At 43.6% G+C, this 22,464-nt stretch overlaps 2 protein-coding genes across 2 annotated transcripts; one reads left to right on the top strand and one right to left on the bottom strand.

Moving 5' to 3' along the window:
• Positions 1–1,143: 1,143 nt before the first annotated feature.
• Positions 1,144–16,261, top strand: LOC135389444 (P2X purinoceptor 7-like). Its single transcript, XM_064619492.1, has 5 exons — positions 1,144–1,337; positions 1,558–1,702; positions 15,308–15,498; positions 15,586–15,807; positions 16,046–16,261. Exons 1-5 carry the CDS (start codon positions 1,144–1,146, stop codon positions 16,191–16,193), a joined length of 900 nt encoding a protein of 299 aa, XP_064475562.1. The 3' UTR covers positions 16,194–16,261.
• A 991-nt stretch (positions 16,262–17,252) lies between these two features.
• On the bottom strand, positions 17,253–21,105 carry LOC135387037 (uncharacterized). The gene is made up of 8 exons (XM_064616464.1): positions 21,015–21,105; positions 20,709–20,873; positions 20,086–20,272; positions 19,773–20,018; positions 18,491–18,662; positions 18,276–18,418; positions 17,366–17,513; positions 17,253–17,282 (listed from the first exon to the last, which is right to left on the bottom strand). The coding sequence occupies exons 1-8, from the start codon at positions 21,099–21,101 to the stop codon at positions 17,264–17,266; spliced, it is 1,167 nt and encodes a 388-aa protein (XP_064472534.1). The 5' UTR covers positions 21,102–21,105; the 3' UTR covers positions 17,253–17,263.
• Between the last annotated feature and the right edge of the window lie 1,359 nt (positions 21,106–22,464).

Consider the following 22,464-nt stretch of genomic DNA (forward strand, 5'->3'; position numbering starts at 1 on the left):
GAGAGCTTCTCCTTGACAGCTGTAATGGACAATATGTATCATTTTATTATTTCAAATTGAGTACTATACACACATGCTATTGTGCTACAAAATGTAAACATTGTGCGTCTCTGGCTATTGTGGCTCCCGACTCGATATCACTTTGGGCTTGGGCTCACATAACCACTGTGATATTTGCACTTCAACACACAACTGTACGTTGCATCAGGTTGCCCTCGATTTGATTTGATTTGTTGTGGGTGTTACTGGTGCACTATAGCTACTAAGGCCATGAGGCCCTCAATGAAATCACACTCAAGCCCAGTTCCTGCAATAATAATAATAACTGCACATATGTGCAGTTACAATAACTATATATTATAATGTTAATTATGTGACCCTAAAGGTTGATGTACCACTTTATTTTGAAATTATAAAGTACTTGCTTTAGATTATGCAATATTTTACATTGGCATTACATTTGTGAATTTGGGGTAAAATCCCAGCAAGATTGTCAAGCATACGAGGAAATACAAAATCAAGAACGCACGAAACAAACAAGCAAAAGACACCTTCTGAAACAGCTCCATGCTCCATGCTGCCTACTACATCCCCACGAATTGCACATGCGCAACTGGCGCCAGTCTGCATTGCATCACAGAGTTTCTTGCTAAGAAGCATTTAGGTGAATTGTTGCAATAGATATCTTACACATACGACTACACTACATTAGACGTACGCCCTCGTCGTTCATCGTGTATCGCGCGCTTCTTCAATACATGTCGTAGCCGTTCGCCGGCCCAGTGACGAAAACGGGCCCGCTTGCACGAAGCGGTTTGAGTACTACAACGAACGAGTTTTAACTCAAGCATTACTGCACTCGGTTTTGGGATTCACACTTTACTGAGTCGCAAAAGTCATTTGCAAGCGGGCCGAGCGGCCGACCACTCGCTGATCGCGCCGCTTCCTTTTGTTAGCATATAAATATAATGCAATTTCCGCAAAGTTGACCTTCAAAACCGTGGGAAGTAGGGAAGTAGACGGACATACCGTTCCTTGACCCGTTTACGTGTGGTTGCTAGCATATGACGTGTCTGCGCATGATACCCCTTTCACTGTACCGGACAACGTCACATCGCCGTTCGATACAACAGGCGAAGCAGGATGGACGTCATATTGGACAATTTGTCAGATATTGAACGGAAACTGCTTGAACGGAGCCAGGACTACGGCATACCGCTTTACGAACAAACCCCGCTAGCGCACACAACAGCAAATAACGAAAGTGAGGACGAACTGGAAGTGCCTCCCTCACCTCCCAGCCCAGGTGGCACTGACGCAACGGAAAGCATAAACTGGTGAGAAAACAAACTGAATTGCATTAACAAGCGCTGCATCAGCTGTTTCTGAAAAGGTGCTTCTGTGGCGTCTCCAGCTTTCTTCTTATTATTATTATGTCTCCCGCTGGGGAGCAGGAGAAATGTGCACTGCACTTGTACTTAGTTTTGCTTTTTTGGCGATTGCGCTATAACGTATACACTACACCTAAACGGCGTTTGTTACACAATATGATTTCAGGTGCACATGCGGTTCATGCCATAATATGCCTACTGCAGCAGAGAATGTTTGCTGTCGCTCCTACCCTGCAACAATAGCGAAGATGGACGGCCGCAGTTGCATTGTTGGTCACCCCAGTTTCTATGAAATATGCCTTGACCCTGAGGTACTGCAAAGTTTATATTGGGAACTCCGCGAAAATGGAGTGGGAATTCGCACACTCGACGAGACAGAGCTGCACAGCGCGCATGTACGGACAACGCGCCACTGTGGGGACGACGATCACGATAGCGAAAGCAGGGATGAACCAGCAGCGAAAGCTACGGACGGCTCCTATAAGTAAGGCACAATGTCGTATCAATCATAATAAAAATAGCATTGTGCATATGGTGAGGGATAGCTTTCGCCTTTTTCAATTACAGGTTATATCGTCTTATAGCATACAGAATGTTCGTGAGATGGATCTGGAAGTGGCTTGGAAAACGAAAGCGGAACGTTCTGCCTTCCTGCGTAGTCTGCATGATACGGGAATCCTTCCCTTCCGAAGGCTCTGTGGGCTTTCGTTTTCCCGATTAATCTGATGCAAGGCACACAAAAGTAAATGTCATATAGCATTGTATAAGGATTCCCCTTGGTGATCTGTGATATCACTGTACCCTGTCTTGTTTCACCTCATTTTGCTGATGCCTACTGCCATTTAATTAATTGATTGTAATTGTAAAACTCTCCTCACTAGAGGAAATCCATGTTGATGGAAGTGTCATATGCGGTATGGATATTGCAGAGGAATTTAACAGATACTCGGTTAGTATATATATTCAGATGACTGCTCAACACATTCTGCAGCTACTGACTGCTTTCCATACAACTGGGGTCATTTAGAATTCTTTCCCCCCAGTCGATAGCGGGGAAATATTGTCTTCGTTTTCAACGTTAAATAACCCCAAGTGGTTAGATGACTTTGACTTACAGATTACACCTGTTAAACATGTTTTTCCTTTGTTGAAAACAGTAAGCAAGGCAACCTCTTTTATTCATTAAGTATGTAAACGACACGGATTCATTGTGCCTGGAATATGAAAATGGTCATGTATGCCGATGGCACAAGTTTGTTTTCCGTAGGCGCAGACAGTGCGCAAATTGTACACAAAACAAACAGCGTGCTTCGTAAACTATGTAATTGGTCTGCCGCAAACAAACTGTTTCAACCGAAAAAGAAAAATTGAACTTTGCACTCTGATATTTTTCTTGGACATGAGAAAGTCGAGATTGTTGATTCGATTAAAATACTAGGTGTATGCTTCACACCCTCAATGAACTGGGGAATGCATGTCAACTTTGTGAGTTCAAAAATGACACCGGGATTAGGTGTTATATATAGAAACAGGTGTTATCTTCCAAAGGAAGTCTTCTACACACTCTATCACATACATTATTGTTTTCTTGTGTGGCGCACAGCATCTTTCACTGCATTTAATGGCATCTTTCTCATCCAGGAGAAGTTTCTTCGTCTTTTAGAGAATTTACCCCATACTCATACCACTACAAGGTATTCAAAAATTGTAGCATCATTCCTCTTCATCAAATGTACAAATGCAAACTGTCCTTAACTTACAAGGAAGCAGCTAATGCCAATAATATGCCGTCCTCGAAATCGCAAATTTATCACCCGTTGCACACAATTACCTACATTGTGGTAAAGGGTATGGTCAACTCCCGCATGCAGGATACATTTTGGTGAGCAGAAGCTCTAGTACTCATTACCACATATACTTAATACAATTCACTGTGACATATTAGAGACACCAAAGGGCTGTATTACCAGGCATTTTTTACAGGGTTCTAAATGTGAGCAGTATGTACTAGGTAATGTTGAGTGACTTTTTGTCCCTGCCCCAAGTCACATTAATGATTCACTAAATTATTATTATTATCATTATTATTATTATTATCATTATTATTTCATTTCAATGCATGTAGCTTTTGAAACACACATAAGTACACAAAAAAAAAACAATGTATGTAGTGATGTACACCTGTAGGTTTCATAATTTTGCTGAAAGACTGAAATATGGCAGTCGTAGTAAAAGCTAGGCAGCATTAGGAATCGAAACAGCACCTCTTTGATCACTTTTACAACGTCTTGCAAGAAAAACTTACTGACTGACCGTTAATGAAGCGGTGTGGGTTTCGTTCCAACCTCTGTCTGGCCATTTTTCCGCAACTGCTATATTGCAATCTTGTATGCTGACAGGCACATTCAGGCCTAGAACTTATACTATCCATGACGTCCTAAGTTCACATATTTTGACTAATGTCAAACTTTAAATAATGATAATTGGCCAATGTAGGCTTCTAACTCGGATAACAGTAAGCCTCAAACACCAAGAATCAATTCAATCAAGCTACTCGGGAAGAAGGTGAAGATGCCAGCATTCAAACCTAGACCTTCTGATTTCCGGTCGCACCAGGACAGCAGGACTTGCTCCTGAGTTAGAGTGCCTCAAGTACACGGGGGTTGGAGAACTAATCACCTGCACTCTTCCTATTCTCTCTTACATCTTTCTGGTTCACTCACTCATTCAGGCACGAGCCTCGGCGACATCTTGTGTATACAATGTAAACAAATGAGAATTAGCTGAGGCAGGCTAAAAACATGGATGACACAGACATGTGAGCCTCAAGAAGGTCCAGGTGCAACTCTTGGTGTTTGCACCTCATATCCTGAGTTGCTTGATTTCATGTCTAACTTTTATACATAACTTTTATACTGATTAGTATGGATTACTTATAGGGCAGGCACCTAAATCTTGCACAACTGTAATACTATATGATCAAATATTATTTTCCAGAGGAGAAATGGGAAAGTGGACAAGGGCAATCATTACATTAAACCCATGCATTATGCTCAACAATATATCAGTATATGTGCATCTGTCACCCTGCTTGCTTATCTAACATGTGTACTTTGCATAAGCCTATGTGTAATGTAGCCCCAACAATACATGTGCCTTACCTTTTGCGACGTGCCAGACATCAAAACAGTGTCGGATACCAGGTTCTTCAGTCCTCATGTGTTTTTTTTTTAAGGATGGCGATCAGTTGTGAGGCTGGCAACCACAAGGCCCTGGCTTTTGATGTGCTCTAGGCTGCGAACCATTCCTTCCTTTTCCATGTAGCCACTGGATGTGACTTGTGACTGCAATTACCATAATCATGAAATATGTCATAACCAATATATCTTGTTAACAATGGAAGAGCGAGCTGGTACATGGTGACCAAAAGAATCTCAGACAAGACGAACACGACACGGTCTCAAAATAGTGGCCAAGTCGTGTTTGTCCTTCCCTCCGAAACAACACTCAGTGAGAATGTGCGAAGCACAAAAATCAGGTGTGAACTTTCTGTCACGTGCCAACTACCAGTGAAACAGGAAATACCTGTGCTACAGTGATTCATGGCAGTTCTTGGCATTCATTTTTTGTTGCATTTGACATGAGAGGAAACAAAGCAGATTTCTGTGTTCTCACCTCCCCAACCTGCACGTGCTGTGTGTGGATGACCTTGTTAAGCTGGTGGCAGAAGAAGGTGTATGTCAGGTACTTGGCGCTGAACCCTGGGGAGTCAGACCTGCCATCCCCTGAAAGTTCGACCTCTGTCCTGTGAGGCTGTGAAGCAGTCCAGCCTCCTGTGCCTCCCACACCTGAAGGAATTAGGTTAATCTTTAGGGGTCAAATAATTATTCCACGTATCTGAAGAGAAGGACTGCCACTTACATTTTTTGCTGCTTGAAGAAGATATGCCCTGTGATAGTTGAAGAATGTTCTATCAGAGTTCACCTGTATATTAATTAGGCGTAGCATCCTCAAGGCAGATGTGGGGTGGCAACCGCTGAAAAGTATAGCCGCAGACAATAGTAGGTTGCCATCATACTTCCTCCCCACTTTTGGCTGGCTATGCCACACACGTTTGTGTCCGTTACTACAGGTAACATCTGCTGTAAGGCTCGTGCCTGCCAGAGTGGTCGCTGCTGTGCAGGGTTCACCACACCTGTGGCATGTTGAAAGCAGTTCCATCAGAGCAGATTCAAAAACGATGAACTTTCTTTCTTTGTAGCTTGGCTCATCGTGTGTTGCAGATTCGTCCCTGGGACCGATTATATTGAAATATGATATGAAAGAAAGATAGCAGCTTCAGCTCGTTGGTGGAGAATCTTCATAACTGCTTAGTGCAACCAGGCAAGGACAGAAAAAAGACGAGACAAGAAGAGAAGTTAGTACCTGTCCCTGTCGTCTTCTTTCCGTCCTTGTCTGATTGTACTAACTCATTATGACAATATACATGATATGTAACATTGCCACAGGTAATCTCTAAACTGAGCACATGTGAATGTAACGCAAATCAAGTTTAATAACTTGTGAAATGAGCTACTCATTATGCACCAATTAACAGCGAACGCTGTCTTGTCTTTAAGGCGTACAGGAGGCTTGTAAAAAACAATGACACTGCACACTGCCTGAGTAGTAGGTACTGGACTCTCATAGTGCACAACGCCCAACTGGCCTGAACACGATTTAATTAGCAATTAGAGCTAATTGGGACCCCCCACATTAATCAGCACCCTCCAGGGAGCCACCACACTAATTGGGGAGCATCTAACTCGTGTCCAGACCAGCTGAGCGTTGTGCACTATGAGAGTCCATAAAAAAGAAAAAAAATAGATAGAGAGATAGTGGAGAGAAGGAGTTTAGTTGAAGATCAACGACGCCCATCTTGAAGAAAGCGGCCCGGAAAGGCCGCTGACCGTCGCTGGGCGACGGAGCACAGAAGCAGGTTGCAGAGCATCGCAGCTATGACCACCAGTTCCGGACATCCTGTGACGTCAGCTGTGACGTCATCATGACATGTCTGGGCAGGTTAGGACAGCTCTGGGCATGCAAGGAGAAAAACACTCGTAATACAGAGGATGGGAAAGCAAGAGTATGCAAACCATCAATAGCTAACAACAAAAAGAATTAGTTACACAACAAATGAGCCCACCAGAACAGGAGCGCAGAACCATGCGACTGCTCCATCCGAGAGGCAGGCAGAAACTGACTCGTAATGCTTTTTTGTCCTGTATAAAGCCCCGCAGCTGCACCCCCTAGCGGTTACTTTCTCAACTAATCTCACAACAAAATTATTAAGAATCACGCCAGCCCTACAACCGTTTCCAAGGCAGAAGAAGATAGAAAATGGCGGGGATGCCCGGACAACAGCAACCAGCACCCGACGTGCACTGGCACGAAAATCGCAAACAAAGCGGGAACAAAGTTGGCGAAAGCATTAGTTACACAACAAATCACCTCACCACAGCAGGAGCGCAGACCGATGCGACTGCTCTCCGTGACAGCCCGCCAGAAACTGAGCGAGCGCAGGGAGCGCACGTCTGCTTTCTGTGACAGCCGGAGACAAACTGACTGGAGCGCCGCTCCGCGGCCGCTACGCATACGCGCTCCTAGCGCCCTCTGGGGCGACCACCTACGAGAGGCTAAGAGTGAAGAGCATTCCTGCGCCCCCTGCTGGCCATTCTCATTGGTCGTGAGGCTAAGAGAGAAGAGCATTCCTGCGCCCCCTGCTGGCCATTCTCATTTTTCGTGACGTCATCCTATTGTCTCAGGGCTACCCTGTTTTTTTCCACTAATGCTCCTTTGGTCAATCTACAATGAAGCCACAGTATGACGTCATCATGCACCTGCGTGGCTCAAGGACGCGTATGCTCTAGACTGGGGACCTATTGTTTATTGAATCACTATCCCATGATTATTTCCTTTATTCTTCTATAACGATTGAATAGGAAACTATTGCAGAAGAGCACCATGCATGAAAGCTGATCGTAGGAATTCCAAAGTCTTACTAAATGAGACTTGCAAAAGAACAAAATATCCTAACACGTAACTCCATCAACGGCAAATAAGAGGACTAGGTACTCAACAAATCAACAAAGAGTACGGGTAAACAGGAGTGCAGAACTCAGGGCAGCACTATCGTCAAGACAACAATGTTCCTTGTCAAAAAATAAAAAATAAAAAACGTCAACACAGGAAAGCATGCATATCGGGGCATGTCAGAACACGTCAGCACAAATTGTACGACTGCTGGGCAACAGAGGAAAACAAACAAACACTTGAACAGAGTGAAAAAGACACTCACCATCATTTTTCCCGTTCACAGCATTCCCTCATTGTAAATCCGCTCGTCACAAAATCCACCTGCATCGTCGAACACCATTCACCAGTGACGAACCACACATCCGCACCCCATCAGAGGCAGACAGAACCCCACCGAAGCTACGCTCTTCCACTGACGGCCAACGCCAGGAGCAGAATTTGCGTGTCGAGACCCGTCAGTGTCCAAGAGAGAAGTAAAACCTTGCGCCCCCTGCAGGCCGTTCTCATTGGTCGTGACGTCATCCTATTGTCTCAGGGCTGCACAGTTTTTTTCCACTAATGCTCCTCTAGACAAGGTCAACCTGAAACAATAGTCTCTCGGTATGCGGTCATCATGCAGGTGCGTCGCTCAAGGACGCGTACGCTCTAGACAGGGCACCTGTTATTTATTGAATCACTATCCCTAGATTATTTCCTTTATTCTACTATAATGATTGCGTAGGGAACTATTGCAGAAAAACACCATAGACAAGAGGAGATTGTAGCATTTCATTCCCAAAGTCTTACTGTACAGGAAAAAAAAAAAAGGTTCAGCAAGACATAAAGTCACACACCTGTCTCCCTCGCGGTTACTCTCTGAACTAAATGAATCGCAAAATTATTAAGAATTGCTCTACTCCCATTCAAGGCAGCACTATCGTCAAGAATATGCCTTGTACAAAAGGAAAAAAAACTACATGCAGAAGGAAAGCACGTCAGAACAAGCCCAGGCATGTCAGCACATGTTTGTCAGACAAGGGGGAAAAAGCGAAAAGAAACAAAGAAGGAAACCAGCATCAAACTATTTCTTCTTATTCAAAAACAGTGCTCATCATAAATCTGCCCAGGACAATACACACTATTTTTCTATTGCCACACTTTTTTCCAGTAACGGTCAATGCATTGCTACAGACTGCGTGACGTCATCACATCCTGTCTGAAGAAGAAGACACCGGCAAAGACTCCTATTATTTATAGAATCGCAAGATTATTTCCTTTGTCCTACTCTTAATGACATTGATTCTCTCATTAAAATTCAACAAAAAAGCACCCCGCATATTAACGATTTTCACCCCAAAGGCTCACCATGGTCATTAGAATTACAGTAAACTGCCACTGCTCTTTTAAAATAATAAGTGAGACCACTCAACATCACCTCCAGGCTTATGTAATACATGACCCTTTCTATGCTCATACATTCGTTGTCTGAGGCTACACCTGCGAGCAAAAATGCGCGGAAGCCGGGTGGGCAAAGTTCCATTCGCGCATTGCGAGCAAAAAGGCGCGAAAGCACAAGACAGAACGCCTTTACGGGAACACGATAGCATTCCTATACTATATTAATGATTATTGCATTGCAGTTTAGAAGAACTACAACTAAACTATAATTTTAGGAGCCCAACTTTCTATGGAAACTATAATTGCCCTATTACTTGGATCGCTACTAATGAAGCGCTCCAATTTTTTCTCTCTTCCCATTTCAGCCTTGTCATGCAGGGAAGCAGACTCATATCCAAAATAATTAATTTACACTGAGGGTGCCGTGCTTCCTATCCTGCGCTCAGATGCAAGCATTTCTTCACGGATACCTTTAACAGCTGACTTCCTCAACATATCGAACACCCAACAAAATCAAACAAACAATCAGAGAAACCCTCTTCTCAGCTGCACCATGCGACTTTCTTCTGCGTAAAATCGGTGATTTGAAGAAGAGAGCAGCGAAAAATTGCGCGCGCTTGTGCTCGACCGGAAGCATATGCCAATAAACCAAGAAAAAGGCACTCATGTCTGGTATCTGATAGTGCCACATACACAGACGCATTGCCCTTGCGTAAAGAAAGCACAGGACACGGATACACAAATTTCCTTAGGTGAGCAGGGAAAAGGCTTAAGACCACAGGTCACGACACATCGCAACGCGGCTAGCACAACATGACACCAACAAGATACTAGCAGCGGGAAGAACTGCAACACTGCTAAACAAGTCCAGACATGCCACGATGGCGTCACAAATCAGGAAGAAAAAAAAAGAAAAAAAAGCACACGCATGCACGCACAGAGGACAACGCATTAAACACACGGAGCGCTCAGGAATAATCGTAGCGTTACCGCACATCGCTACGAAGCTCAACGTCTAACACAAGACGACGACAACAACAAGATATTAACGAAGGGTAAAAATTGCAACACTGAACAAGTCCAGACATGCGACATCGCATACAAAACACTGCTCATCGGGGAAAAGGCCTAAGCCTGCGGCGGATCATCATAGAGCATACACAACTTCATTTTTCTATTTTGCGTAAACTAAACGCGGTCTGCTTGGAAAACGACGTACAAATTTTCTTAGGGAGCAGAGAAATATAGAAATTTGTACTCCGTGCTCAGATACTAGCATTTCTGCTCAAAAACCTGGAAAATTAAGCTCTGCTTACTTCGTTAAGATATCGAACACCCAACAAAATCAAACGAACAACCCCACTTCCACTGGTAGAACACTATTCAGCTTTTACGCAGGAGGCTTTCTTCTACATAAAAAGTAGAGAAAATAAGAAAAGAGCAGCGAAATATTACACGCACTTTTGCTCGCATAGCTATTAGAGAAAAAAATAAATAAAATAACGACGCACACGCTAATAAACTGTGACAAAGACACCCATTTCTGCTATCAGATAATTATTGCATAATGCTAAATACTCATTTGCATTGGCCCTGCGTGAAGAAACCACAGGACAGGGATACACAATCTATCTTAAGCGAGCACGGAAAGTCACTTCTACTCGAACAGCTTAATACCATAAAGTCTGAATTTTTACAAAGAAAATAAAGCCTGAACAGCGCTACGAAGGTGACAGACACATACTAACAAACAAACAAACACTTCTTCAAGTCTGTATTATCTTTTAAAAAATAACGAAAGCACACATTAAAAAAATCAAATCGGCTAGGTAGCCTACCAGACGTTGTGCCTTAAAGTTGGCTGCACGCAATGTGCGGAAGCATGCTGTGAAGCCAACTTGCGGTTTTGCTGGATGCACATGAAGTCCGATTCCAATTGGAAATCGCGCAAAGGACGTCCCAAACGTGGAATTTTCGCAAGATTAATCCCAATACCTGGAATTCTGTTCATTTTAGCCGGAATGCTGGCGCTTGTGCCCCATTATTCGAAATTTTCGAATATTCGAATTTCTCGATTATCAAATTTTCGAATACGATTAGGGTTCGAATATCAACAATATTCGAACAATATTCGAAATTTCGAATATTCGCACACCTCTAGTGAATACTGACACTCAACGATATATAACAAAAAACAAACAAATTCCATTCTCATGAACTCTCCTCTGCCGAGCGGCTTTCTCCTGCTCTACCTGGATGCTGACTTTTTCCCCCCTCACCTACATTCTGAGTAAAAACAGTGACAGAAGAAAAGAACCGCGAAAAATTACACGCATTTGTGTCACAGGACAGGGATACACAAATTTCCTTAAGTGAGCAGGGAAAAGGCTTAAGTCGGTACCGCTCAGGAATAATCGGAGAATCACCGCGTACCGCTACGCGGCTAGCGCTTGAACAGCGCTACGAACGTGACAGATACATACTAACAAACAAACAAACAACAGCAGGACCGGCGTCGGGCACTCATAAAATACCCTGGCCAAAACAAAGACTTCGCCAGGTTCGCGAGGCAATTCCATTAAAAACGCTCGTCCTATCCTACAGATAGCAATGCAAACGCGACTGCCCTTATTTTTTAAACCACTATTTCACGCAATAGTACATAAATGTATCACTCGTGCCACACGAAAAGGCAAACACTTACTTGTCAAGTGGGGTCCCAGCGCGTGCGCGCGCGCACACACAGGCACACACACACACACACACTAACATTTTCACACTCACAAACACAAAGTCTATTTTCACAACCACATAAATCCATATTATTCCTCAGGTCAATAATTATCCTGCCATCGTCAAAAGACGGCACAGACATGTATGCTTACGCAAGACAATCGGTCCTCGTTCCGGATGTAATAGGATATCGTCACTCGGCCGGCGCGAACCAATAAAGAAAGAAAGGAATGCATGTTCGCTATACGAAGAAAACGGTGCCGTGCTTCTACGCAGCGATCATTATACAGACGCGTAAATGTGAACATCATTCGCTACACACTGTAGCTCTCATCATTTTTAAACCAAACCGTGTTCATAGCTCTTCACTAAATAGGTGAGCCGATAATGACTCCAAATAAAATAAAATAAAATAATCATTCCAGCATCGCTGGCTGCAAGCTTGGGTACCCAACAGAGCAGCGCGCTCCTATCAACACGCCTTGGGCTGACCTTACACACCCGAAGCCTTTTCTGAATGCATTCTGCCGGCGCTGGAATAAAAGATTTATCGCGAGGGTACTACGATGTCAGCTCTGTTGCTGTTTAAGTGATAAAACAGTGCGCTTACTCGGGCAATCGCGCGCGTCCAAACCGCGAGAACGGGTCCGCGTTGCGCTCGCGCCGCGGGGAATCGCACGCGTCGCGAGTCCAAACCGCGAGACCGGGCCCGCGCGCGCGCTTCGCGGTTCGGGCGCACTGTTTTATCACTTAAACAGCAACAGAGCTGACATCGTAGTACCCTCGCGATAAATATTTTATTCCAGCGCCGGCAGAATGCATTCAGAAAAGGCTTCGGGTGTGTAAGGTCAGCCCAAGGCGTGTTGATAGGAGCGCGCTGCTCTGTTGGGTACCCAAGCTTGCAGCCAGCGATGCTGGAATGATTATTTTATTTTATTTTATTTGGAGTCATTATCGGCTCACCTATTTAGTGAAGAGCTATGAACACGGTTTGGTTTAAAAATGATGAGAGCTACAATGTGTAGCGAATGATGTTCACATTTACGCGTCTGTATAATGATCGCTGCGTAGAAGCACGGCACCGTTTTCTTCGTATAGCGAACATGCATTCCTTTCTTTCTTTATTGGTTCGCGCCGGCCGAGTGACGATATCCTATTACATCCGGAACGAGGACCGATTGTCTTGCGTAAGCATACATGTCTGTGCCGTCTTTTGACGATGGCAGGATAATTATTCACCTGAGGAATAATATGGATTTATGTGGTTGTGAAAATAGACTTTGTGTTTGTGAGTGTGAAAATGTTAGTGTGTGTGTGTGTGTGCCTGTGTGTGCGCGCGCGCACGCGCCCCCACTTGACCCCACTGGGACCCCACTGGGACCCCACTTGACAAGTAAGTGTTTGCCTTTTCGTGTGGCACGAGTGATACATTTATGTACTATTGCGTGAAATAGTGGTTTAAAAAATAAGGGCAGTCGCGTTTGCATTGCTATCTGTAGGATAGGACGAGCGTTTTTAATGGAATTGCCTCGCGAACCTGGCGAAGTCTTTGTTTTGGCCAGGGTATTTTATGAGTGCCCGACGCCGGTCCTGCTGTTGTTTGTTTGTTTGTTTGTTAGTATGTATCTGTCACGTTCGTAGCGCTGTTCAAGCGCTAGCCGCGTAGCGGTACGCGGTGATTCTCCGATTATTCCTGAGCGGTACCGACTTAAGCCTTTTCCCTGCTCACTTAAGGAAATTTGTGTATCCCTGTCCTGTGACACAAATGCGTGTAATTTTTCGCGGTTCTTTTCTTCTGTCACTGTTTTTACTCAGAATGTAGGTGAGGGGGGGAAAAGTCAGCATCCAGGTAGAGCAGGAGAAAGCCGCTCGGCAGAGGAGAGTTCATGAGAATGGAATTTGTTAGTTTTTTGTTATATATCGTTGAGTGTCAGTATTCACTAGAGGTGTGCGAATATTCGAAATTTCGAATATTGTTCGAATATTGTTGATATTCGAACCGTATTCGTATTCGAAAATTTGATAATCGAGAAATTCGAATATTCGAAAATTTCGAATAATGGAGCACAAGCGCCAGCATTCCCGCTAAAATGAACAGAATTCCAGGTATTGGGATTAATCTTGCGAAAATTCCACGTTTGGCACGTCCTTAGCGCGATTTCCAATTGGAATCGGACTTCATGTGCATCCAGCAAAACCGCAAGTTGGCTTCACAGCATGCTTCCGCACATTGCGTGCAGCCAACTTAAAGGCACAACGTCTGGTAGGCTAACTAGCCGATTTGATTTTTTTTTATGTGTGCTTTCGTTATTTTTTAAAAGATAATACAGACTCGAAGAAGTGTTTGTTTGTTTGTTACTATGTGTCTGTCACCTTCGTAGCGCTGTTCAGGCTTTATTTTCTTTGCAAAAATTCAGACTTTATGGTATTAAGCTGTTCGAGTAGAAGTGACTTTCCGTGCTCGCTTAAGATAGATTGTGTATCCCTGTCCTGTGGTTTCTTCACGCAGGGCCAATGCAAATGAGTATTTAGCATTATGCAATAATTATCTGATAGCAGAAATGGGTGTCTTTGTCACAGTTTATTAGCGTGTGCGTCGTTATTTTATTTATTTTTTCTCTTATTTTTCTTCTTATTTTTTTTCTCTTATAGCGTGTAATATTTCGCTGCTCTTTTCTTATTTTCTCTACTTTTTATGTAGAAGAAAGCCTCCTGCGTAAAAGCTGAATAGTGTTCTACCAGTGGAAGTGCGGTTGTTTGTTTGATTTTGTTGGGTGTTCGATATCTTAACGAAGTAAGCAGAGCTTAATTTTCCAGGTTTCTGAGCAGAAATGCTAGTATCTGAGCACGGAGTACAAATTTCTATATTTCTCTGCTCCCTAAGAAAATTTGTACGTCGTTTTCCAAGCAGACCGCGTTTAGTTTACGCAAAATAGAAAAATGAAGTTGTGTATGCTCTATGATGATCCGCTGCAGGCTTAGGCCTTTTCCCCGATGAGCAGTGTTTTGTATGCGATGTCGCATGTCTGGACTTGTTCAGTGTTGCAATTTTTACCCTTCGTTAATATCTTGTTGTTGTCGTCGTCTTGTGTTAGACGTTGAGCTTCGTAGCGATGTGCGGTAACGCTACGATTATTCCTGAGCGCTCCGTGTGTTTAATGCGTCGTCCTCTGTGCGTGCATGCGTGTGCTTTTTTTTCTCCTGATTTGTGACGTCATCGTGGCATGTCTGGACTTGTTTAGCAGTGTTGCAGTTCTTCCCGCTGCTAGTATCTTGTTGCTGTCATGTTGTGCTAGCCGCGTGACGATGTGTGGTGACCTGAGGTCTTCAGCCTTTTCCCTGCTCACCTAAGGAAATTTGTGTATCCCTGTCCTGTGCTTTCTTTACGCAAGGGCAATGCGTCTGTGTATGTGGCACTATCAGATACCAGACATGAGTGTCTTTTTCTTGGTTTATTGGCATATGCTTCAGGTTTTTTAAAGGGACTATCGCATCCGTCCCGGTTGATTCCGAAACTATAGCGCCGTTTTACTCGTCGTTCGTCGCCAACAATTACACAAAAAGTCCGACACGAAGAAGTGGAGTAGTTTCTGTGCAGTTTGATGGAAAACATAGCCGTAGCAGACGACGGACGTTGAGGGTTTTCTGGTATTCCCTCTCCGCAAACGTCACGAAGCCGCACCAATCAGGGAGCGACTGTCGGGACGTCGTCTGCATGGGAAACCGCGTAGAGCCTAGCTGTGATCGTGTCGGACGTCGAAAGCGAAAGTTTTTCCTCGTCGCTGCTGGATGAATTCAGTGAGGACAGCTCGGACGACGTGGTGTCAGACGATGATCCGTATTCAACGGACCCACTTCCGCTTCATCCTCCGATCAACAGGGATGCAGTTGTTCGCGAAGTCACGCAAAACGATGACTTTCGGTAAGTCAGATTATCACATTGTACGCATCGCACCCACTGCAATTACGCTATCAACCGATTGTTGGACTGGTACTTGAAAAATGACAGGTGTCTGTGTGGCGTCTGCAGTCCGGAGCAACCAGACGAATACTTGTGCTGCACCTCAGTGAGCCAGGTTGCAGCTCTGTGTGACAGTGCTGGCGTGCAGTGCGTCACCGAGCACCGTCTGTTCCACGACTTCTGTCTGCGGAGGGAAATGCTGGCGGTGAATGCACGCCAGTACTGCCGCTACGACTATCGGCTGCGGCTGTTGGATCCGACAGACAACAGGTATGTCGTTTCCTAGGGCTGGTATGGTAATAGTCCCTTACAGCAACCACAGCTGTATTTTAACCCATATGTAGGAGTTTCATCTTTTAATGCAACCTTTAATGCAATGTTCTATAGATATGTTGGAATATACTAGGATATTTGCAGTTGTCTTTTGGTCACATCTTATGTATGCGAGTTGGTCATCCTTTTTTGCTGCAGTATCGCTGAAATTGATTTGCCTTATATCTTTACATAGGTGTCTGAGGTTCACAGCCTACTCTATATTTGCCAGTTGGGTCTGGGGCTACCTCGGACCTAGAAATAGGCGACAAATTCCAGGCTGCGCTGTGCGAGCGATTCGAAGAGAGCACCCGTCGCCTTCATACCAAGGGTTTCTTTCTTAAGAATGGTATGTTTTCAGCATACATATATTATATGCATCTGCTGGCTGATTCCCTTTTCATGGTTATACCTTCATATTAACAAGGCTGTATGCTTCAGTGAACGTAAAAGGAGTAGGTAAGCTAGAGGGTGTCGACCTGATATTATTGGCGTGAGTGTACATTCCTGTACATTTATCACACTGTAAGGCTTCAAAGCCACATACCTCACTTCCTTTTTTTGAAACATCTAACTCATTAAGCTAATGCTCATAAAAAGATCATGTACCTTTTTTCAAATGTGATGAAAATCAAGAGCCACAAGCTGCCGTGTCGAAAGCAGTACATGCACCACACATACCGACAAACCTCCCGGATAGCACGAATATAAATTCTTTCGTGTTTTTCGTTTTAATATTTCTTTTGCATAACAAAATGCTACAGTGGTATTTAATATCCATGCACAGATGGTGATGATACTGTTGTTCACAATTTCAGTAGATTCCAGGCTGCTGTCTTCTCAGAACTGTCCATGTGCTGGAATAAAAAAAAATGTTAACTTGGTTATAATAAAATATAGTTTTGCAATTCAGCATATCCATAAGACTTCTTTTCGTACAACAGGTACTGCTTAAAGGGGCTGCCGCATCCGTCCCAATTGATTGTGCCACTGCAGTGACATTTTTTTGTACGTTGCTCACTGACAATCACGTGGGCAAGAGCGGATGACGGATATTAGAGTATTTCAAAATTCCTTCTCTGAAAATTGGAGCAAACGTCACACACACAAGGCTGATAGTTGCTGAGACTGACAAATTTGTCTTCAGCTGTTTATGGAAGTGAATTTTGGCCAAGTTAACTGTTAAGCGACGACTAACATACACACATGGATGCGATAGTCCCTTTAATGATTTTAGTTATGCAGTTATCAAAATGGGTTTGAGAATTAATATGCAATGTCATATGAGGTGGGTTGATCTACAAGCAACGCTTGTCTTTGTGTAAAGCATTGGTTGGCCCTGAAAAGGGCCGTTTGTGATGTCATATGTCAAGATGGCCAGCTGTCCGTGATCCTCAGCCGGTGTGGACATGGCCTACTTTCCCTTCTGGAACCTACATGTAAAATCCAGAATAGAGTTAAGTCATCAGGAGCAAGCAGGTTGGGTGCAACTTGGTAGAACCAATATTTTGCGTACCGTGTTTGGTGTTGTTCCACAGCTTGCCTAAGAGTTGGCTTCTCACCATATGTTGCTGAACGAGCTGGCCGAGTTTCTGCAGCTGCTGACTGCGTTTGGTGTTCTTGAATGCGAGTCAGAACCTCTGCAATCAGTGTTGCCGCATAATCTGTTGATGGATAAGCATAGGTTGACAATAAATGTGTTAGGTGAACTTGAAGGACTATGCTCAATACTGGGTGTTTTTATGGAAAAACTATGGGAGCAGCACAGACATCACTTTTCCCAATTGAGTTATACTGCAAGGCGGACATCATTTGGAAGGGGATATATGTGACCTTTCAGCAAAAGCAAGCAGAACAGGAGAAAATCCACATTGAAAGCCATTCTATCTTTTAAAAATCCTTAAAAGCATGCCGTGAAATATCTATTGCTGAATTTTGGTATGCAGATGATGAGAGACTGAAAAAGTGCTCCTCAAGAGCCATCTACGGCAACAGAAGTGATTTATTTAGCCAGTAGATCAGCACCTACTCTGATGATTTCCATTACTTCAAATTATGTCGAGCTCTTGCATGAAGTGAGCGCTGTGCTTCCTGCATTCCCCGCCAGCGTGGTTTCAGCTCATTTTCATATCAATATTCAAGGATGGATATTTTAAGGCACATGTGTATTTTAGGATTTGTTAGACCTGAAATAGCTCTAAGCAAGGATACCCTCATTCCGCTTGCTTTTGTCTGGAATCACCTAATTAATTTTTTAAAGTAATCAGGCAAAAATGAGATCTATATATGCTGCTCTCATAGCTTTTCAATAAAAAAATTCTGCAAAGGATAAAACACTCTATAACTAGCGCTATCTTCAAACTAGCCACAATAACTACATCTATGTATTGACAGAGAACATGATGCACGCAGTGGTGAAAATATACCATAGGTAGCATTTTCTTTGAGGGGTACGGCCACCCACGTCTTTTTCAGCTTGGATGGCTTCAGTCGGAACTGCTTGGAGCCCTCTCTTTCCACTTGCACACGGTCAGCATTCTCGTTGTAATGGAGTATTGCCAACTGTGTCCTAAAACACAGTTTTGTAATGTAGATGGTACAGGTTCTGTATGTGTGACATGATTTTATGAAGGTTTAATACCTGGCCACCATCCCCTCATCAGAAAACGAATAGGATTTCGGAACAAAGTGGTTCAGGACACTGTGGTATGACTCCAGGCCATATGTCTGTTGTTTTGCAGAAAGCATAGGGACATCCCTGAGCAGTGCGGGTGCTGTCAAGATGTCCTTGACCTTTGCGTACGTCTCACTATCTGTAATTGTAAATGATAAGCTTAATTCTAGCTCTGTCAACAAAGTTAACAAAACTACTAGTCCTTCTTGAGAAAGCGTGAGCGACCGACAACAGAAAAAAAAAAAAAACAGACACAACAAGCCACTTGTGTTGTGCTTGCTTTCCCTTGTCACTCGCTGGTCAGGCTTCCTGACATTGGAGTTCATCCACCAGCTCGACCACTTATTATGTAAAATTACCTATAAGCTCGATGCTTGGAGATGCAACCACGACATAGCACACGACTGAACTCGTGGGTGTAAGAAAGGGATAAATCAACTTGTCCACTCTTTAGTATTTTTGTTGCTATGTCTACGTACTAGTACATGCCTGCCGAAGAAAATTTTGGGACCATAGTGCTATTTATTGGGCCCTCTACAGGAGGGCAAGCAATGAAAAATCCATGTGTGTCAATGGGATGAACAGTGCAATAAGGCTCCTTTCCTACACACGCATAAAAATGGTGTAGCTTAAATTTTAATACAACGCGGAAATTAACTTCAGCTTCCACTCAAAAAACCTACCTCACGTGATTGTGTCAGCAGTGCTAATAAGCACTGTATATAATTTAATTTTAAAAAATGCATTCATAAACAGGCACACTCTTGAAAATGGTGTCCGAAGATTAACTGCACAGTGTGACTTTAATAAGTCATACTGTACAGTTAATCTTAGGACACCATTTTCAAGAGTGTGCTGGTTTAATGCCACAATCAGCCTCGTCGGGTCACTTCACCCTGCCTGTCATCGCCATCGTTCAGCCACTGAGGTCTGAGTTGTGAGAACTGTATTTTTTAAGCACCAAAACCATTTACATGCAGTGCTATATTTAAGAAAGGGTTAAGCAGTTTTCCTGAATTTTGTTCAGTTCCAGCTAAATCACACTTCCCAAAACAATGATAACAGGGCATGCATGTAGAGTAGACACACGCATATATGTCACACATTTTGCATTTGTGTTACTCCAGAAAACCCAGATGCAATTACTTTACCAAATATTCATTTAAAGTTTTCTCAGAGATTTCTTGAGTTTCTCAGAGTTTCTTGAGATCGCCTGACTGCACCCATTGGTTTATTTATTTGTACTTACCTTCTTTGAGCCATTCTCGTGGTTCTGAAACTGGGCCATGATAACAAACTGGGTACAGTGGGTTGTCATGCTCATGGACATCGACAATGTGGTTCACTGCCGATACCCACTTCGCCAGACAAAGGTCACCACTTTCCCCACTGTACTTTGGACACCAGTATATGTGTCGGATAAGGCTCTCTATCCAGAACTTCACAACGTGGTGCTTTGTGGAGCGGCTGAGAGACACAAGCTTTTTCTTGATCCCTGTTCAAAGTTACCACATGAGTTTGAATACCGAAAGCAACTTTCCATGCTTGTTGAGAGTGCTCACCTTTCGCAACGTGCCACACGTCAAAACGGTGTTTGATGTGTGGACACAATTCCCTTAACACAGACTTTATTGCAGTGTGGCGGTCAGTCACTATGGTGTCCACAACCATGTCATGTGCTTCAAGGTAGGCAAGGCAGTTCTTTAGACCATGTACCTCCATGGCATTGCTGCTTGAGACTTCTGTTGACTGTTACATAAAACACCAAGATCGACGTATTACACATGTTATACCCATATACAGGGTAGTGTTGCCCCCTAGAGGTATGGTGATTTGACAACAGAAACAACAGAGCTATGTTTTGATGTGCTCAATTAGGCTGTGGAACTTCAACACTTGTAGGCCTGTACAACGTCAACACTTCTTCCACTCTCTGAATAGCAGCAATTAGTCCTGAGCTCGTAGTGCTAAGGACTTTAGTACAACATTGTGAGTAAGCTCTGCCAGTTCGGCAATGACAAAACCACTTAATTAGAACCACTTTTTTTAGGGAGAAACTGGATTAAGGCCGAAAATTTGAAACTTGGGGGCAAATATCGGGTATAATCGGGTATTACCCGAAAAAGTATGAATTGCATGATGCAATGTTTACAATACTGTTACAGAAAGATTTGGTATGAGATACCTTGACCAATTCAAAGTGGATGATCCTATTGGCAACTGTCTCAAGCAGTGTGTAAGTGCCATAGAGGGCTGTGTGGCCTGGCGAATCACATCTGCCATCTCCCGCAAGGGTCAGGGGCACTGGGCGGAGCCGGTCCAGTAGCTCAGCTTGTCTGCTCAGGAAGACCTACAACAGTTGTAGATAAGATAAGATCACATACTAAAAGGAACATTGGGTGAAAACATTCTGTGACTTTCGAGCTACCGCTAGGATATGTTACTTGTTTTCTTGAACGATAATAGGCACATACTTTATAAATGTACTCACATCATTCACGGCAGGAAAGAGGTGCTGTTTCTGTGTTCTGAAGTACTGCGACAAAGTCAGTGTTGGCACCTGCATCGTATGGAACATGTACAAAATGCCTTGGTTACGTTAACACTAGAAAAGTGCCAGTATTTGTACCTTCATCACGGCAAACATACGAAATGCCTTGGTTATGTTCACGCCGGAAAACAGAATCGCACTACAGAGCAGAATGTTTCCGAGTGGTCTGTCTTCCACCCAAGGCTGGCTGGACCATGTACACAGTTTCCCACAGCTGCAAGCTGTTGCTGCTCTCAGCCATGTGCCCCTTGTTGTGATGTCTGTTTCAGCATCGCTGCTACCACAAGGACACTGTGACAGGAGCTCTCGCAGACTTGACTCCGCCACCAGGAAGAGACGTTCCTCTGGATTTAGCCTGAAAAGCAATCACATATTTCTATGTCTTAAAACACAGCATACTGGAGCATGCTGTACTTACGTTCGATGCACATGGGATTTAGAATGATGTCCCTCATGTTCCTTCTCATATTCGTCACTAGGAAAAAAATAGTTGCAATGTAAGAATTCCCACGGCTTTCAAGTGCAAAGCTTACTCTTCAGTCTCTGATCCCTCTGTTAATTCAGATGAGTGGACCGTCACGTCCTTCGGATCAGGCTGGCTACATCGAGAAAGAAAAGAAGTTATTCACCTTTGCGAAACGTATATGTGTAGTACAATGCTGTGTGTGAAGTAGAAAGCCTTTGCTATTCAGTCTAGGAAGGCATCTATGTCTTGGAATGCACGGCCTATTCGTCAGGGCAGCACACTTTGCGGTGCTGTTTCTAGGATGACTTTTTCATAAAATCCCTGTACATCCTTCCCTGTAGGTCTGTTTCACCAAGGTTAAAATGACCTGTTCCCCAGCGTGGTCATGGTGGCCTAGTTTGTTGGCCACAGCTTCCTTACCCCTTCTGTTCCCATGTATTTTGTTGTTATAACTTCTGTCATGTCTGTGTTACGTGTTATACTGCTGCTATGAGCTATCCGTGTGTATGTCTGTTGTTCTTCCTAAGCTTTTTTATCTTCAAGCTTTATCCACCACCTTGACTGCTGTTGTAACATATGCTGTTAGCATCCGTGGTATTCATTTCAAGGTGGCTCCTATCAATTGATTGGTAGCATGTCCACCTACTGACCCAATTATCATGGGTTCAGACCCGACACAGATAGTAGCAACTTCATGATAGGGTACAAGCTGTTTAGGCTCACCACCCACATGGATAGTAAAACACATCAAGAGGCAATATTAATCTGTGGGTAGACAAATATGCTGTAACTCTGTCACACTTGCCTCACAACGGTCACAATGTAATTCATATTAACTTAAATGGACGTCATAGCTTTCCTTTTTGTAATCACTAGATCACCAGAGTTATTAACAATTTTCTGTAAATATAATACACTTGTACT

This window comes from Ornithodoros turicata, chromosome 3, assembly GCF_037126465.1.
Source record: "Ornithodoros turicata isolate Travis chromosome 3, ASM3712646v1, whole genome shotgun sequence".
NCBI lineage: Eukaryota > Metazoa > Arthropoda > Arachnida > Ixodida > Argasidae > Ornithodoros > Ornithodoros turicata.

Coding starts and splice junctions, on each gene's coding strand:
- LOC135389444 (XM_064619492.1), top strand. CDS start 1,144: ATGGACGTCATATTGGACAATTTGTCAGATATTGAACGGAAACTGCTT. Junction 1,338..1,557: donor GCAACGGAAAGCATAAACTG/GTGAGAAAACAA, acceptor ATATGATTTCAG/GTGCACATGCGGTTCATGCC. Junction 15,808..16,045: donor TTGGATCCGACAGACAACAG/GTATGTCGTTTC, acceptor ATCTTTACATAG/GTGTCTGAGGTTCACAGCCT.
- LOC135387037 (XM_064616464.1), bottom strand. CDS start 21,101: ATGTTCCATACGATGCAGGTGCCAACACTGACTTTGTCGCAGTACTTC. Junction 18,419..18,490: donor GATGAGGGGATGGTGGCCAG/GTATTAAACCTT, acceptor ACTGTGTTTTAG/GACACAGTTGGCAATACTCC. Junction 17,514..18,275: donor CAAAGAAAATGCTACCTATG/GTATATTTTCAC, acceptor ATCCATCAACAG/ATTATGCGGCAACACTGATT.